At 39.3% G+C, this 20,156-nt stretch overlaps 1 protein-coding gene across 1 annotated transcript; it reads right to left on the reverse strand.

Moving 5' to 3' along the window:
• Positions 1–3,957: 3,957 nt before the first annotated feature.
• On the reverse strand, positions 3,958–8,679 carry TM4SF1 (transmembrane 4 L six family member 1). The gene is made up of 5 exons (XM_041467972.1): positions 8,443–8,679; positions 6,622–6,711; positions 6,384–6,532; positions 4,826–5,006; positions 3,958–3,972 (listed from the first exon to the last, which is right to left on the reverse strand). The coding sequence occupies exons 1-5, from the start codon at positions 8,617–8,619 to the stop codon at positions 3,958–3,960; spliced, it is 612 nt and encodes a 203-aa protein (XP_041323906.1). The 5' UTR covers positions 8,620–8,679.
• Positions 8,680–20,156: the final 11,477 nt, after the last annotated feature.

Genomic DNA, 20,156 nt, shown 5'->3' on the forward strand with positions numbered 1-20,156 from the left:
ATGTCTAGGAATCAGACTCAGGAAGGAACTTCAAAGCTCTCATTTCCTAGTGACTGCTGAAAAATGTCCTCCTCCATACAACACAAATTACAACATAGTTTGTGACAGAAGCAAGGTTTTTCAACCTTACTGCAGCACGGGGAAGGGGGCTGTAAGAATGTAAATATGCCCAGTCTCTGTACAAAAGACCACACTTTGCCTTATAGTACAGAGATTTATTAAGAGGACCCTAAGGGGGAAACAGTGAGTTACTGACTTGCAGCAGCAGGCTGAGTCTGGGCCATCTTGCAGAGACTGTAGAAGCCCAAATAACACTGGTTAGAAACTGCAAGGCAGACTTATTTTCACACTTTTAATCAACTACTCTTTCTCACGGCATTATGTGGCTCCAGTGCTTTGCAAATTAAATCCTGCTATTTCTCCAATTGTTTCATTCTGTGCTTACAGCTGAGCTTGCACAGCTACAAGCCTGACCTATGTACACGTGACTTCTTGTGCAGGACAAAAGGTCTGGCTCTTGTTTTGAAATGCCTGTTGTTTGCACTGTGCAAAGCCAAAGTCAGACAGCTTTCCCATAGTCAATGTCATCATTCCCCAACCTCTGAGCATCTAAACACTATCCCAGTAACACAGAGCCAGGGCAGTTTGAACACTTGCAGCACAACCCAAGAAGCAAAGCCTTCAGTCTTACACCTGAGTGACCAGAAAAGTAACTTGAGAATGACCTTATGCTTTACTCAATAGTAAAGTTGCAGCCAGAGAAAAAAAAAAAAAAAAAAAAAAAAAAATCACCACAAAACAAACAAAAAAGGGGCCTCTATCAAAAGCAGGAAGGCTGTTTTTAGAAGCAATGACATCCCAACATATTTTCCTTATGTTTCCTTGTGAGCTGTTTCAGGTTCTTCACACATGAGGCTTCTCTCATCCTCTCATAAAAGCTGTTTTTATTGCATGTTGTAACTAATTCCATACTATTGCTTAATATGAGATCACACAAGGAAATGGGCAGGGTGGTACTCACACAATTACACTATTTTTCTACCTGTTCTCTGCTGTGACTCTCCTCTTTTCCTAGGAGGCTTCATTTTGAAGTCCTAATTCTTGATATTCTCATGTTTCCTGTTTTACTCCCTCACCACCATGGATACTTTTTTTCAGGTCTTCCTCTAATCAGAATTAGTAGCAAAACTGCCTTTCCAGACTCATAGGCAGAGACAGAACTCATGTCATCAACACTGTGCCACAGAGAGCAGAGAAAACAGCTGCATTAAAATCACGCACATCCAATCCCCATGACTGATTTTTTTACTACAGAACTCAAAAATCATAGAATTGGCTGAAATATTTTCTTAAAAGCAAAGGCCAAAATTAGTAGCAAGCATCTTATTTTATAATCAAATTTAATGCCATTTCCATTATAACCTGTTCTGATTAGAAGAAGCTAACTTGAGAAATTATGACTGAAGCAGCATTTGTTCTACAGTACAGCTGTCTGCTTCCTGACTTTTTTTTTTTTAAACTGAGCTCTGCAAATACCAGATTACAGTGTGGTTATTTTTCTGGCACACAATGCCACTAGAACAGGAAGCAACTACTTTATACTAAGAATTAAGCAAACCTGTAAGCCAGTTTCTCAAGCATCTTGCATCAGATGTCGCAAACACTACTTTCCCATTGCTGTCATTATTCATGAACTGATTCCAAGCCTGTTACCGAAAAGTCATGTTTACTCTGTGTCACTTCTCTGCCAGCTGATATGAATACAACCTAAACCAATCACTTCTTCACAATGTAACTGACAAATCTCTCAAAACACTGTCTTATGCACCAGACGACAAAATAATCCAGCAGGCCATTTTTTTACATGACAACATAAATAGTGAGCAGTAATGCTGTGCATTAGGGCTACAGGAATCTATTGATGCTGCATGCATTTGTGCTGAAGTTTCAAGTCTAAACCCTAGCCTAATCATTCTATATATAAGAATTCTATATATTGCAAAATTGTTTCAGTTCTTTAAGTAATTGTGTGTACCAGAAAAGCAAATAACCATTATGCAAGAATAAAGGCGAAGATCCTTAAGTTACATAGTAGTTATACATTATTCCATTGAGGACTTTCTTTTCCACTTTCTCTCCTTCCACACCCCATTTAAACTTGCAGATATTTTTTTCAAAACTGCATCTTCACACACAAAGACACTATCACACAGCTGCAAGGAATTGTGTGTGTATATTTATGTGCATGCACACATTCTCCTTCCTCCCTCCCATAGCAGGGCAGGAACAGGGATAGACGCTACAAAGAAATGCCATTAAATGACATTAAAGTCCTTCAACTACTTCTATGTATTTAGGTATGAATAAGTACTCATACAAAATTCAGGTATCCTGAGATTCTAGATACAAACTCTTTTCACCTGAGAATTGTTTTGCTGGTGTAGATATACATAGACAATTTTGCTTTCATAGTTCACTTCTTTTTTCAGGTATGTATTTGTACAGGGCAGACTTAACTGTGCAGACAGCCTGAGATACACCTGAAGTTTCTGGCTATCTTTAAGGACCACTCTCCTAGTTACAAACAGCCTAAGCATGCACTGACACCCATTGGAACTGCTTTTTCTCCCATGAATAGAAACTAACTTGCTCATTTTCAAAGACAATATGAACAGCTAAATTCCAAAACGGAGCCTCATTTCTTTGAAATAAAGATCATGTCACATTTTGGTTTTCACTTGAAAAATGCCATTGCCAGCAGCAATGCTGCCATGCTGGCTTTGTCAGCAATGCTGTTGGCAGCACATTATTCGGATGTACTTGTGGTGAAACATTCACTCTAATGTTCAACAAGCTACACTTCAGAGGTTCTTACCCAGGCCCGTACAGTAATGCCTTCAGGCTGATAACTGGTAAAGTCAGGTATTTCAGATTAATCTGTCTTTACTGACCTGAATTTGGACTGTATTCCTTGAACGCTGTGAGACCTGAGGGTAGCTGAGGCAAAAAAAACAAGAGTCATGCCCACATCTTGTTTTATCTCAGGCCTGTCCTGGAGCAACCAGGAGGTGATCCCCCTTGGGAGGGCAGGAGGGGCTAAGCTGGGCTCAGATCTGCAGGGACCCACTCAGCTCCCTGGCTGGGAGCTACCAGCCCTGACCCAGGACTAAGTCTCCACATGTGCTGCTGTATCTGACCCAGAGCTGTTGTTGAACCCTTATTGATGAACAAACACCTGTTTCAGTTAAATGAGCCAAACCAAGCAAGGAAGCAGTTCCCACTTTGGCAGAGCCTGCTGGAGAGGAAAAACAGGTTATAACCTGACTGCATTAAATCCATGTTCTCATGTCACCACTGTCCTTTACTCCAAGACCAGGCCAGGCAAGCAGTGTTTCAGCATGGGCAGGGAAGGAATCACTGACACCTCCTGGATATTTTTAATACAAATCTTTATTTGTGAAATAGAAGGGAAATCCTGAAATAGAATAGAAAAATCCTGAAAACCCTCAATCATCCATATTTTACTGCTGCTTTGATTTTGGTCCAGCTGACCAAAACCTTTCATCCAGGCTACGCTGGATTTGGTTTGTATCCATTCCAAGATCGGAATGAAAGAACAACTTTATTGGGAAAACAAGACAAAGTACAGAGCCGTTGTGTCAGTAGAAAGAGAAAAATAAATAAAGCCACTTTAGTGACATGTGTTAAGGCAGTTGCCTGTACCAATATGAAATGAACCAAAGATATTCAGGATACATCTTGCTTTTCAGTTCAGGCAGGTTAGTGGAAAACCTGCATATGACTCCAACAACAAAGGCCCTAAGTCAGTTAAATTCGTGGCAACAGCAGAGTTTGACAACAATGTGTATTTCAGTTTGCCTGGAATATTTAAAAAAAAATCCACAGTATATTCATTACAGCACACACATGCACCGATGTCAATACATTGTCAGGTTTCTAGCAAACATATGTCTGTGGGGGGAACAAAAAGAAAGAAACATATTAATGGAAAGAATGCTAATATTATTTCCAACTAAAAATGCAAAATTAACCTGAGCACATTTAGAAAACCATAGCATAGCTCTTCTGTACTGGAGTTAGAGCAAGGCAGACAGAAGGAAGAAAGCAGCAATAGCTTTGAAAGAGCCCCAGCACTCAACTGTGTCAATTAAAACATGAAATGCATGCTTACCTATTGTGTGTGATATAAATTATATCTGATTCATACTTTAAGCCATGGTTATTCCAACACTAGCACTCTGATACTGATTTTGGAATATGCCCAAACTATTTAACAAGGCTTTAAAGAAATTTTGAGAAAATTTCCTTTCCTCACTCAAAAAGAAAAAAAAAAAAAAAGAAAAAAAAAAAAGAAAAAAAAATTCACCTTCAAAAACCTTCCAGATCTGTCTGCAAATTTTGTTAGCTGTGCACAAAAGCCAAAGCTAACACAATATAGTTAGAACAAGCACCACACAACACCACAATGGTTTAGGCAAAGACCACAACCACCAGGAGATCCATATCTCAGTTATACCACCTATGCAATGTGGTGATGATCACATGTGTCATTGGACAGACAAAAGCCCTCTAGCTCCTAGCTCTCAGGCAGATTAACAGGACTGTGACAGCTGAGGAATCAGCTGAAAGCATGTGATCAAACACTACTTAAAATTCTAATCACAACAGGGCTATAGAAACAGCTGTACAGGGAATTGTTGCTTAAAATACCTATAAAGTAACTGCTGAGTAAAACTCCACAGTAGTATAAGTAACAAGTTACATGCTCATCTGAGAAGCATGGGTATATCTGCAAACTACTTACCTCCTCATGACTGCAGCACAGCCCACACAGTCCTCCAAGAATGCCATTGATTATCTGTATGAAGCACAGAATGAATTCTATTCCTCCCAAAACAAGGAGGATGGAAAAGAGGGTGACATTCCACTGCACGATGTTTTGAGGTTCCTGACATTCAGACCACTTGTTATACTCAAACAAGTACCTGTACACAGCAATTAAAAGCATATTAACATTGTGTCAGAATAGGATACCTACCATATACTATAACCATATTATGTCTAGTCTGTAACTGCATTGAGGATATTCACTCTGTGGAGTCCTAATAGGCTAGGTTCCCTTAGAAATAGATCCTTAAGGGAATAGAAAAAGCAATGGTTTATTCCATGCAAGGTTTTTTTTTGTTTAGGAAGATGTTGAAATATCAACCACACATTTTTGCTAAATCTTGATTTCTTTTTTAAAAAATAATCTAAGTTATAAAGGCAGAATTTCCAATTGCTTGTTAAAGTGAGACACAAACTCAAGAAAGCTGAAAGAGCAAAGGTTTTTCTCAAAATGATCACAAGAGCTTTGCAGGACTGGGCCTTTTTTCTAAAGATAGCAGTCACTGATCTGAGGCAAATGGGTCACTTTCTCTCCTGTGTTGCTGTCTTTCAGCCCTCATATGCTCACTTGGATGAGAACAAATTTGGTGAAGTACTGCAGTGTTTCAGCTGTTACTGCCCACTTACATCTTGAGAACACCAGCACTTGCCTTCAGCAAGGACTTAGACTAGTTCTTCTACACTCAGTCACAGTCAGGAGGATGGAGAAGGAGGAATGATACGAGTGAAATACAAGACATACAAGAGATACAAGTGAAATATGAAATTCAAACTCTGCTGCAAAGAGCTTTATGTGGCTTCTTAGTACTCCAACTGCCTCTAGTCTGGCATCAGCCATAACCTGTTGCTAGATACACCCTCGAGGCTGCCAGCCATACAGACACTTTACAAGCATGCCATGATAGCAGCCACATCAGGATTTATGTGCATTAATGGAGAATAGCACACTGACACTTTTTGCAGGGGAGCCTTAATTAGGGATAATTAGGAGCTTCTTGTCCTCTCTGCTCTGCAGTATACAAAGATTCTTATAAATCTTCTCAAGTTTCATTTATGAGATTCTATGCCATTGTCACTAATGTGAGCGTTGTGCCACTTTATGCTGGTGCAAAGCATCTTCAGAAGTAAGACTGAAAAAACCGACACACAAACAATAAGACAAATATCTTAACAACCACTATTCCTAGTCTGTAAATCCTTCAAAGTCCTAAAACTTTATATTTTGTTAGAGATGTTCATGGACATGAACAGTAGTATATGATCTATCGATTTAATCACCTATATATATTTTTTATGGCTTTGGTTTTATACTCTAGCAGTGAGGATAATTGATGCCATTTGTTAAGTTCTAAGTGGGAAGGATAAAGTTATTAATAGATTTTGGTATATGGTTACTGAACATTGCTGAAAGGTATGAGAATAAAGCCCATGTGTACATAGGGAAGAGAGAACATCCTCATGAACAGATGACTTACCCTCCAGATGAGTCAGTGAAAGGATAGATCCAGTTTCTTTCTAGGCGGGTAAGACAATACGGTCCTTGAGACAAGCCCAGTGCTGAAATGATTATACAGTATCCTGAGCCAAGGATCCCAACAAAGGCTGCCAGAACTGAGGACAGCATCTGCAGAGCAGACATAAAAGTGAACTTTCAGCACAGCCATTGCCTTGTCTTTGGGATTACCTGGGACTGGGATGTACAGGCTCACTTACCGCACAGCTCTTTCCACAGCCCTCATGGCCAAAGCACCCACAGCAGTCATCATTGTGAAGCCCAATGAACACTGCAGCTGGAATGAGTACCTGGGTATGGAGCAAAAAACCCACACTGTTCCTTTTGGTTGCCAAGAGAGGGCACATATGACACAGTCTTCAAATTGCATTCATTTATGTTGCTTCTTGGCAGTCAGCTGTACAGGTGATTCAGCTTTACTCCTATTTAACACATCTCACTACTGACATCACCAACCCCAGACAGGTATATTTCTATTGCCACTGTGGCAATATTGCACTTAAGCACAGCAAGAGACTGTTGGGGTATTGCTATATTTAAAGTATTTCAGCTTTAAAATTTTCTCTTTTCATTAAAGGCTGTATTTGCAAATAAATGCTTTGCAAAAAAAAAGAAAAAGAAAGGCAATAACTTTATTCCAAAGAGGACTACAAAATAAATATTTTTGAAAAACAGCTGCTGCCCATATACTTGTTACTTAAGAGCAATCATCATTACTTGTGTGACAAACCAGTCTGACTAGAGTAGAAAGTCTAGTAAAATTTTGCTCAATTCAGAAAAACATCTCATTATAGACATCTACTTTTTTTCCAAGATTTCACAACCAGTGACAGAAATGCAAAGTAGCAAAGAAGAAGCTATCCACGAGAAGCATAAACCATCAATACTCCAGAGTTTTTAGCATAAAATCAAGAATGAACTGAAGGAGCTGAATGAACAAGAAGGCGCTGATTAAAAAGAGGATCCTCCCACAAGCAATAATAGCCCTTAACATTAACATAAGTGCCCACTTATAAAGACTCTACACCCAAGAGTACTCCGTAAAAAAACTAAAGAAAGGATAGAGAGTTATTTGCAAATGCCACAGACTTACTTAACATGAAACTAGAATAATAACTATCCTGTTGAACAGACACATGCTTGTCAACCCTTACTCAAACCTGATGCTGAGCCCCAGTGCTTCAAGTCCAGCGTGCACTGCAGGAGAAGTTCCATTGGTTCCATTTCTATTATTCTGTGTGTAAAGCCCAGACTTTGAAAGTCCCACTCTAGGTCCCAATGGGACTGTAATATAGCTGTAAGTACCTCTCACAATACAAAACACCTTAGCATGCAATTGTTTTCAACCTGTGATTTGCAGACACCCTGAGATCATAAAATCATAGTGTTAAGAATTGGAAGGGACCTATAACCTATTTCTAAGAGGACTTCTAAAAGAAGATGAAAAGAGAAGCCTGGAGTTAGGGGTCTTAAATATGCTGCAGTGTGGTCTACAAAACTGAAAAGGTAGAAAATAAGAGCTTCACATTAATGACATCCTATAATGAACACACTCAGTCCTTGCATCCTGTTACTCAAATGCAAACCTTTGACAACTACCACTCAACACCTCTGAATAAACAGCTAAGGCAGAGAAATACCTGTCAGCATGTCAGATAATAGAAATTAAGGAATTGTATCTAAATGCTCATTATTTAGGGACATTTAAAAGGAAAGTGGTTCAATAATATAACAAAAATTTAAGATTTAGCCCTTTATGCAAACTGTGACCTCTGAGAGGTTTGGTTTCACTTTTGCATTTGGATTCTGTGATTTTTTCAGCTTTAAAGTGACATAATGTTGTAGATAAGATAACCAATAATAATTAATTGTAGCTATGGGATAATAAAACTTTTTTATACAACTCCAGAGACACCTGTTGACAAGACATTTGATGAATAAATTCAGGTAACCAGTAGAGAAAGAGCAGTACCAAGTACCTCCAAAATAAACTTGAAAGAAGACACTAGGTTGTTACTTACCAGAAAGCCTCCACCTAGAATGCCATGAAGGCACTCCACGTATTTGCTGAGGTGATGCTCTGAAGCAAATCTTGTTTCGCCATTGGGAAAATAAAGTAAAGTGTTTGCCACAATGCAGAGGAGAGCAAGGATGAGCAACTTATAACCAACACATCTAGCACACCTTCCAAAACACATATTTTCAACTTTAAAAATCCTCCTTCAACTTGTCCAATTCAATCTACCTCACACCTGTCCACACCTAAAAGAAGATCAGTGTTTGTTCTCACCTCCTTAAATACCAGGAGTTACCTAATTACCTAGATGACGTTTACAACCCTTCCTAACCACCATGCCCAATTGCAGAGGGAGAGAGCAGGGATGGCAGGACACCACCACCCTTTTAAAATGCATTAATTGTAGATTAACTGGATGCAATGAAGGAAATACTGAATACTAGGGAATTTCACACAAACATATGATGCTTGGAATAATCACTGGTGAGCATGATTAGATGTGAACAACAGGCTTAAACCACAACACAAGTTCTGTTAGGAACTGAAGGAAAAATGCTTTGTTTTCTTTGTTAGAAGCAGCTTTGAATTTTAGGTTTATAGGCTGATTCAGAACAACCTGAAGCCAGGGTGAGACTTGGCTGACTTCAATAGCACTGAGTCACAGTTTTGGGTATAAACAGAAAAAGGTCTACAGCAATGAGAACTATGTAGAGCAACCTCTCACTTTGCTATCCTGTTGATGGAACAACAGAAAACCTCACCAGGAGGTTGGAAAACAAATAAAAGGAACAGGTAAGCTTCTTAGGAGTATCCTTGTTCTTTCCATTATAAAACAACAATATTTTAGATAAACAGTCAATTAGTAAATGGTTTGGTAACAGCTAAACCAAGCAAACACTTGTGAAAAATACTGCATAAAACAAGGATTATAAAAGAGAGTCCTTGCATTGAAATATTGTGTATGGAAACACACACAAAAAGAAAAATGCCAAGAAAGAAACAGATTATATCCAAGTTTTCCAAATGGTGCTTCATGTACCAGTAACATTAATTTCCATAGTAAATGGTGACAGAAAGTGCGCTATAAAAATTAAGATTTAGTCTTTTCTCTTTTCCCTCACAAATTTTTCTAAACGAGCCCAGAGCCTTTTTCTTCAGATACAGTTCAACACAAAGGTGTGAGCTGCCGTGCCTCCTGCCATCACATGACAGGAGGTAAGTAAAATGCACAGGCCCAGACTAGATCTAGGTGGTGCTGCTGCTGCCATCATCACAGTACAATGTAATTCTCGTTGCAAAACCAGAAGCTAGACAAATGGAGTTTGGGAATGTACAGGATATTAGAAGACTATAATGAAACTTTAAAAAAAACCACTTAGGTTTCGTTTTTGAAGGTGGGGTGGGATGTGTTTAATAGCTAAATAACACAGTAGACACAAGCCCAAGTCAAAACCATGGTATTCTTGCAAAAGATGCGTGGAACACTTAAGCTGAGAAAGAGTGTGCAAAAATAAAAGGTGGGGGGTGAAGCAGGGGCAGAGAGCAGGCTGGTGCAGCTGTGGCTTTGTGATGTAACTTCTCCGGGTATTGTAGATGCTGACCTTGGACACTTCCTTCATCATGAGAAATATCCTCCAATTGTACAAACATAGGCTGGCCATTATTGTGTGCTCCACCTCTAATGACTAAAACAACCCTAAACATCATTCTGCAAGTTTCCTCTGCAGAAGAAGACGGACGCTCAACTGAAAACTTCCTTTATTTTGTTGGGCTAAAAGCCCAAACCACTCCTTCCCCAAAACTCACCACACAATACACTTCCCCCCACCTCAACAACCGCACCAACATATCGCCTGTGGGACATGGATTTAAAACCCTAGCCCTAACAAATTATTTGAAAACTTGTAAATTTGTTCTATTTGCAACTTATATAATGGTTTTCTAAATATTTCATTTAAAAAATTACATCATCAGGAACTCCCTATATTTAAAATCAATTCTATATTTAAAATGTCTTCTAATAACCTTGAAAACACTGTAAAGAAAGAAACAAAACAAACATTGTATTTGATGCAAATACAATTTTTTTACGTTGAAATATCTGGTCAGGTGTGAATCAAGGAGGCTTCAATAATGTCACTGCCATTTGGACACCCTATGGTACAGCTTCTACCAGAAAGTCTAACCAGAATATAACTTTTCTTTGCAGAATTTCTGGTGGTCCCACCCACCATCAGAAAAAGGTTAATGGAGGAAAGTGACTCTCATGGAAGCACTGACAGGATGTGGTAACTGTATGGCATCTGCAGGTGAGACACAGCAAAGGAAATAATGGCATGGGCTTCACAGACTTATTTGGAAAAACTGAGCAACACAACATATGTATTTACACAAGTTATTAATTCCCACTTGTATTCTCTGGCAAGCTGTTCTCCTTTGGTCTTTTACTGTTTAATAGGCTGCTGCTCATGGAGGCCAATGCTAGCTCAGATAATAGTTGGGAAGATAGTGGGAATGTGTGGTCACCTGTTGGCTAATCTAAGGGCAGACTCTTGGCCAGCTGTGCAGACAGAGCTCCTGGTGACCTTAGGACAACTCCAACTCCCTTGGACCCATCCATGCTGCCATCCATTTCCCAATGTCCAAATGGTGCATTACCCATGTTTTCCAGTAATCATCCACAAAAACACCGTGATGCAGCTGTAACTGTCCTCACCGCCTCTCAAGTGTACATTGTTTGACAAACCCGACCTGGACAGTCACAAGAGGAAACTGCTCATAATAAAGCCCTTAGTGCCTATGGTCTCCTGCCCACAGACAGAAGAAAGTCTCCAGATTACTTTTATTAATTAGATCGCAACTCCTCAGATGAACTAATGAGCTACTTATGAGCACAAGCAACTACCTGTTGTTATGAGAGCAATTGCTCCTAACACAGTTGTAACACACATGCACGTGCTTTGCTTGCTTGTTATCTCTGTCATCACTTTGAGACAGAAATCTGATCTGAACCATAGAAGTCAGAGTGGAGTGAGTGCTCACACTTCTATGTAACAACACACACTGACACATACAGAGAACATTTCATTTATTAGTAATAATGCTGACCTAAGAAGGAGTCAGCAACTGTGCAACAAAAGTAGTTTTTCCATTTAACCTACCAGTTTGGAGACTGAAAAGCTTACAACCAGGGCAGAGCTACCCCTAAATGAGTGTACAGAAATCTGTCTCTTTAAAGAAGAGCCCATAAACCTTACTTAAGAACAACTATTACTGACCCTGGACTTGCAATACCACAATCAAATAAACCACTTCAAACACTGTTTTCTGGTGACATACAAAAACCATGCTGTAGCCTCCATTCATTAATTCTTCCAACAGTGTTATTAAGATAAAAGTAGGACATAGGACAAACAAATCCTTTTTCTATTTCTGCAACAGCCTGTAGGTGAAACCTTGGCCTTGCAAAAGTGGCCAGCAAAAGTTTGTTTCCCTTGGACTGTACTATTTACACACAGGTTTGCATTTTAGATTTCTAGTCTATCCCCAAAAGTGTGATGCTCTTGCAAAAGTTAAACAAGCATGAGGCATTAGCATCACTATACTACAAGTATTCTCTCTTCTACATTGTGTGTTTGTAATGAGTGTATGGATCAGAAAACTGGCATCAGCTTAGCCTATAAAGTCTGCATAGCACAGTACAAGGAACAGATGGTCTTATGGCTCGCAGTGTGTCTCTGATGTCTCCCCTCCCTTGCAGCAACCACAAAAAACAAATGCTGAAAACATGGAACAAAAATTACCAGAGTTATGGGTTTGGGTCTTGTGGTGCAAAAGGCAGTCATTAATTACCTTTGTGTTTTTCATAAAGTGATCCTGTTTGTAGTGAACTTCTAATCGAGAAGAAAAAAAACCAAAAAGACTACCTCTATCATACCATGTATTTTAGACCTGTAAGCTCAAAAAAAGAATAGAAAATTGAAAAGCACCAAATTATTTGCCTGCTTTTTTCCTTAGCATATGCTTCATACATTGCTCATGCAATCTTGCATCTGGAATTAGCCATTAGCAAGTTCATGTCAATTAAATATTTTAACTATACTTGCTGAACAATCCCACAACTGTTGCTTTGGCTGGGAACAGTCTACATATTGATTCCATAGCAGCAGGATGGGAAAGGAATGTTTAAATCTAACATGTCTTTCACATTAGAATGACTGATTTTCCAGCATGTTGTCTTTACTTGCATATCTTTCAGCATCAGTAGCAGTTGAATCAGACATCACAACCAGAAAAGCATATCAGACATGACCACAAGACTCTTAAAAGATGATTTCCTAAACTGCAATCCCACCTTTCCATCAATCTTTGCTATAATTATTCAAACTGGAATCCTGAAATCCATTTAACAATATACACTCAGCACACAGAATCTTTGCTACAAGATGTTCCTTAAAATGGCTGTCAATGATAAAACCAACTATTTAACAGTCATGTTCCTCCAACGGGTCTCAAAAATATTATACAAAGGTAGCACACATTTTTAGTAGGATGGAATTTTTAGGAAAACCTCCAAAACATTATTTTTAAAATATTTTAAAAAAACAATTTAAAAGAACCAATTAAAAACCATTATTAAAAACCAAATTAGTCTACAGAGGATCCTTTTTCATGTAAGCAACATTTAAGGGAGAAAAGCAGAAGAAAATAACATTTAATGTTGATTATCATTTAATCAATTCTTAGCCTTTTTTTAAGGTAACATACTGGAATAACACAACGGAGAACATATGCTCTGTAAATCTACAAAACACATCTACCATGTGGTACTAGATACAGCTCTCTACTACAGCTGCTCCATTCACAAGGGTTTTCAAACTCACAGACATGGTGCCTTTCCAATGAACTGTAATTGGCTTGGAGGATGGGGAAATACTTATTTCCTGAATTAGAACTTTTCTATTCTTTTGTACTATAATTACAGCTAAAAGCAGCTGTGTCATTTGCGTACCAAAACATGGAATTTAGCGCTGCAGAAATACAGATATGTTCATTCCAGAGCAGCATTCTGCCCCGCAGCCTGGTCTGAGTCCAGGGGTCAGATCCTGCCCGTGGGACTTTGTGCCGGCGCTCAGAAGAGGGACCACCCCGAGGATTCCAGCGGCTCCCTCTGGTGACAATGGGGCTGTCACCAAACAGGTTCTGCTGGGCGCGTTGGCAGGCCTTGGCCTCCATGACCTCGAGCTCAGGGCTCCCACAGCGGCACCCGAAATGCCATCTTCAGCTGGGAGGCGTCTGCCTCTGCTGGAAGAGAGCACTGCTCGGTAACAGCTCCTGCTGGCACGGGAGCCAGGCACAGGGCACTCTCACGGGAAGAGGAACTGAACTACGGCATCATGCCCACCAAGACACACCTTGAGGCTTCGACAGGACCGGTGGGATTTGGTGTTAGTTAGAAAAGACAGTTCTTCCAAGAACAGACTTACAAACGTTAAGCTAAAAAAGAAAATAAACCAACTTTCCTCTTTTACAGAAAAGTAGTCCTGCTCTCTGCTCTCCATAAGCACAAAGGAAACAAAACAAACCGGAAGTTTCCTCTAAAGGTGAGGGGAAAAAACCCTCAAAAAATCAACATACCACAGTCCTTCCCCAGCGTCTGCACTCAATCAGACAGAATTTCCCTCCAAAAAGGCAGGCACCGTCAGGCAGAGGAAACTGCAACCATGTCAACAATAGTATTTGCCTGTCTGGCAAAACGTCCTGGGCTTTTGTGTGTTACACTCCATTGACTCCCAGGATTTTGATAAATTACACTCTGCTCTAAGATGAAGACATAGGGTTACTAAAGGAGCACTACTTAGAGACATACAAAGGGCTCAAGGAAAATTAAGATGCGTCCTGTGAAATCATTACAATTACAAAGCCATTACAGCATTCTTCACATGCAGACTTTTAAAGTAGGTTGCTGATTAATCCAGCCTATGATTAACGTGCAATGAATAAAAATATTATCCCAACAGAAATTAGTTTACTGTCCATTTTCATTACAATTTATTATTATTATTTTAATTATTAAATTCTTTTTATCTCAAGCCATCAGTTTTCTCACTATAAAACCCCATCCCATCAAGGGCAGAGTCAGCAAGAAGCTCTGTGCTGGCTGGGTTACACCATGACAAGTGTCTGAACAGTACATTCCTAAGAAATGTCAACAACAAGGTTCTATTAAATTTTATTGCTAGTAACTCAATTCTGATAACACTAGGATCATGAATGAATGAATGAATATTGCCAAGACAGAATCTGGATTTTGCTTTTAATTATTTAAGATTGTAAAACAGTAATCTGAAAAACATAAGACATTTCTACTTTTCTATCAAAATAAAATGAAGACCTAAAATTTACAAGCTCATCTTGCAAAGATCTCAAAGATCATCCTTAACATTGTAAATTATACTCACAAAGAGGAAAAAGTAAAGTAATCACCATTGGTTAGAGGGCACAGAGTTGGCAGGGCTATATAACTTTGCACTGCTAATGGAGTCATTTTATCTTAATGATAAGGAGTCCCAGGACCTTAGAAGTCATGAGAGATACTTCTATCTTTCCTTGCCTTAAAGAAAAAAGTCTCACCTATGGTCACAGCACTGCAAGAATAACTCCACCAACATTGCATTTACATAGCTCTGCATGGAACTAAGGCACAAGGTGGAACTTAGACTGTGAACTATAGACAAAAGGCTGAGCAGCTGGGGCTAGTGAGGGTGCGCAACACCCTCACCTCCTAGACTCAGCCAACACACATCTGACAGTCTGTCCTCTCCTGGAACTTCACATCTGCTCTGCAGAATGAGAAAACAGGCAGAAGAGGCTAGAACTCCATTCCTGTTCTCCTTTTGCATTAAGAAGGCTTTGTGTGAAACAAAAATAAGTTCCTTTAGTCAGGCAGAGCTTAACATAAATAGAAAATACATATTTTTAAAAATCTGAAAATTAACTGTCCTGTCATGTAAGAGTAGTATAGTTTGGACTTTATTAACATCTTCTTAAACAGTCTTCGCCAGCACTAGAACATGTTTTATTGGTAAGTACTTTCTCACTTGTGGTCTAAGTTCTTAGCTGTCTGGAACCAGTCCTGTTCCAAAGCCCATTTTGCATTTGACTAGAGAGCAGGCCTCAAGGCATTAGCTCGAGGATCCACCACAGTAAAGCAGTTAATCTCAATTCTAATGGCAATACATTTTCAGAGCTAGATTTCCTACTGCTTGGAACACAGAAAACTTAGCACACATAAAAGTTCTGTCTCAGTTAAAAATTAACTACTATATACCTATAAGACAAAACTTTCCCCCGTATTGTAAACTGTCCTACTGGAACCAAAGGATATATTCATACAGGCAAATGACAAAAATAGGATCCTAATCCATACCCACTTTCTTAAAGCAAAGGACTGTATTAGGCTGGATGTCTCACACTAGTACAGCACTGGAGAACTTTAAGGAGAGCAATTCCAGATTAGTATAAACCATAAGGTGGCAGCCTCATGTTGTGCCAAGGGAGGTTTCGATGAGATATGTGGAAAAATTTCTTAGCCAAAAGGTTTGACCAGCCCTATGGTGGAGTCCCCATCCCCAGAGGGATTAAAAAGCTGTGTGGATGTGGCACGTGGGTACAACAGTTAGGGTGGCCTTGGCAGTGCTGGGGGAATCATTGGACTCAATGGTCCCAGAGGGCTTTAATAAACTGATTCCATACCTCTATGATAATCTGAAACAATCGAGACACACCAAGGTTTAGACAGACACTTGGAAATGATAGGTGTTGTCATATGAAAGACAAAATACTACATGGAGCCAAGGTCCTCTAATAGTTGTAAGGAGTCAAAGTCCTCTAATAGCTATATAATGCCTATATCTATAAGACATTTCAACTTTATAACTAATAATTGGTTAGGTTCAAATACAATCCTGACAATAAATTAGAATAAACATATCTATCTAAAGTACACAAACCCAGACTAACACCGCCTGTTACTTACACACATGGTAATTTCTACCTATGCATAAGTAATCACTGTGCTCATGGATTTTCTTTGGTTCCTTTTATAAAGCTGTGATTATGCAAAGCATTAAGATGATTTTTAGCTGCAAGATCTTACTAAGCACGGACCTTATTGAATTTAACCTGACTGCAAACCCCATCAGCCTCCAATATTTCATTTCTGCCCTTCAAACACACTAATGAAACAAAAGCCTTAAACAGAAAGATGACTGCTGACAGCCAGCTCGCTGGGAAGCAGAATGGCGTGGTGGGTGTTTGGAGAGCATCACCGTAAGGTCCTCCTTCCATGCTCTGCTCCACACTCACTGGTACAGCTCCTGCCGTGCTGGGCTCTCAGCTGGGCACAGAAACTCTGGGCCTGCACATCTGCCACAGAAAGCAGAGGAGCCCTTGGGAGAGCTGCAGTCCTCTGTGTTTGAAGACAGCCTCCCTCTCCCCTTCACCCAAGGAAGAAAGGTTGGCTGGGATGCTGCTGGTACTGCACGTGCTGCCCCATGTGACAGAGATCAGCTCTGAAAAAAACACCTGCCAGGAGGTACCAGCACCTGAAGATGCAGAGACTTAATCGCTCCAAGCTGTGCCGTAGCATTCATTGGCTTCTCTGATCACGATGACTGAGATCTAAGGTTGAAACCAATTCTTTTTCATTTTTACTTTTTTTCATTTCATTATTCTCTGACTGTCCAGGCAAAAATTTTTATGCTACTGTTCAGCAAGAGGAAAATATTAAATCATTACACAGTGATTTTTTTTAATTGACACTTTCCAACTTTTGCTTAAAATTAAAGATATCACTGCATCTCTTCCCTTTCTTTACTTTTTAGCTGATTTACAATCCACAGATTACTTGTTTCTAATAGGTCTTTACTGCTTTACTACTTTAACAATAGTTATTTTCTTTTTTCTAACTACTTTTATTTTTTTTAAATAGCACATGGACTAATGTTATAAAAATCCCAGGATTAATGTTATAAAAATGGACAACTTTTTTAGCCAAATTATTTAACAGGGACATACTTCAAATACTTGTGAGGGAAGTCTGATAACCATCATTTGCACAAATATGGTTAGAGTCCCCAGTGACAGATTTCCTCCTCATAGCACAGAATATGCAAGGGAGGAGAAAAATATCTCTAAAAGTTAATCAGCTGAGAGCACCCCTTAGATCTGGGCAGGCTGTTTTTCTAGGTACCTTGTCTGTCAGCACAGACTGAGTGAAGTGGAGTCCCACAGCCTCAGCACCTGAAAACAGCAGCAGCAAAGCTACAATTGCAATAGATTTACACATTTACATGTTACACATTGCGACATGGCCCATGTTACTGCACTGCCATGTAAAGAGCAGTAAAAAGCACTGTGTATCCAGGCATTATTCACGTAGCTCAAGGTACTAATTTCATCATATTGCTCACAGCATTGTGCAGTAGTTAGCAATGAGAAATTCTAAAAAGGTATAAAGTTCTTTATAAAAATTGGTTAAATCATAATGGAAATTTTCTTCAAAATTTATTTTGTAGCTTGTGAAACATAATATTTTCAACACAGAATTCAAAATGGTCTCATACTAAGAACCTCTCTCCAATAAAATCACACTTCGATTAGAAGTAGAAAACTATTCAATGTACAGTTTACCTGATCTGGACACTTGCCTTTTACCTGTGTCAAGGAATATGTCTTTTGAGCTGCAAGTGGCTGAAAATTTTTATGGATTCATTCCTCTGTGTCTGAATCACACTTTCAGAGTTGATCAGATTTGAAAAACAAATACATGCCTCTGAAATTTCTTACTGGATATAAAAGACATACCTTTAATATTAGAACCCTTCAAAATGTTTAGAGTCAAAGCTATGATTCTTTCTCTATTTGGAGGCATTTCCCAAACATTCACATGCTGCAGGGAGGAAAAAAAGCTTTTTTCTTCCTGCTTTAAACAAAACAAAAAAAAAAGTGTTATTAGAAATTTGTATTAAAAACAGCAGAGTGAATGTATTCCTTCATAATACAAACTCCCAAAAGCAAGGTAGTCTTTCCCCACTTCTCTAAATCAATCTTTTAGAATAAGATATAAGTATTATGAATTAGCACAGGGTTCTGCAATAGCAACCCAATTTGCCCAATCCAATGTAAGAAAGTTCTAATACTGTTGTTATTGCTACATGAAGGGAAATCTTTTTCATTCACACAGAATAGATTTCACTTGCAGATGAGTTACAGAAGGGTGATTTTCATAATGCACTTGAAATTTGCTTATATGTAACAGTCAAAACAGTTTATAAGAAATATGTAAAGTTATGAAAAACCTCTTTTTTTACCTTCAGCATATGATCTCTATACAAAATAAAAAGCCTGGAGTGCCAATCTTCTTACAAGAGGACATCAGTGGAAGCAAGGTGCCCTGTAAATCCTGCCAAATATACTCACACCTGAACTTCTACTTTTTGGGGAAAACTGTTCCTGTAGTCCTGAGCTGCGGGACACAGCTCCCTGGGCTGCTGCTGCTCTGCTGTACTGGGCGCCTCTCAAAACCTTTTTCTTCTTGAGATGGCACACAAGAAGGCAGCACAGCCAGCACGACCTGCCTACTGATAAGGCGTTTGACAAAAAGATGTGGTCTAGTAAGCCCTCAGGCTAAGGAAGGCCTGTGACTTTCCTCATGTTGAGGAGGTTTTTTAATGATCTATTGTCAAGAAGTGGGCATCCCAACTTTTCCTACATCTGTACTCTAAAAGTAGTGATGTTGACTTCACTTTTAAAATGTGCCTCTGCACACATTGATTTGCCCCAACCTCCAAAATCTACCTCTTTTCTTTGACAGGATCAAGGCATGACTCACTCCTCCCAGCCAACAACAAACTCAAGTAGCCAGCTAAATCCATCCCAATGGAAGGAATTCCCTCTCCCTGTGCAAGGCTCTGATGCAGTTATCCCCATACCTGCTGGACATTAGTGTCAGTTCTGAGGTGCCTTTGCCGGTGTCACTACAAACCATGTCACGACAGATCAAGCACTTCCATTCCTCTTCCAGCATACATCATCCTGACCTCAAGCTAACACAAATTATCTTGCTAAGTCTACAAAAATCTTGTGAAGTTTTATGTCTGCTTTCCAAGATGCTATGTGCCTGGATGTTTTGGTTTTAGTACTGCTCAGCACACAAATGTTCCCTCTTTGAAAATAGTTGATTCACTTGCCCAACAGGCAGCCCATTATGTTTAAGAGTCTGTCCTCTGTTGCTCAACAGGGACACAACTATCATGGATGGAATTAAAAAGTTTCCTCAAGTAAAGGCTACAAGCATGGGTGTGGATGTAGCCAGGTATTTCAAAATAGTCTCTGTGAGCCATGTTGTGGACTTCTGCTTCTTTCTAAAAATACCTCTTAATAGGCAATGTGTGCCACTGAATGAATGACTAAGAACTTTTTCCTATGAGCCCTGGATTAGAGGGAATGTTTGCCCTTGGTGTTACAGGGTACTGCGTCTAAGAGGCAGGTCTGCAGAGCATGCTGACCTGCCTACTGAGAAAATGCAGCTCATAACTTCTAATAAAAGCCTTCCCTTTTCCTACACATTTTGCAACCCAACTATCATTATATAGCCTCACTATAAAACAGAAATGCACAAGTTTTCAGAAGTATGAGGAATATTAGGAAGAACAA

Source organism: Pyrgilauda ruficollis, unplaced genomic scaffold (assembly GCF_017590135.1).
Source record: "Pyrgilauda ruficollis isolate IOZ18807 unplaced genomic scaffold, ASM1759013v1 scaffold21, whole genome shotgun sequence".
NCBI classification, from domain to species: domain Eukaryota; kingdom Metazoa; phylum Chordata; class Aves; order Passeriformes; family Passeridae; genus Pyrgilauda; species Pyrgilauda ruficollis.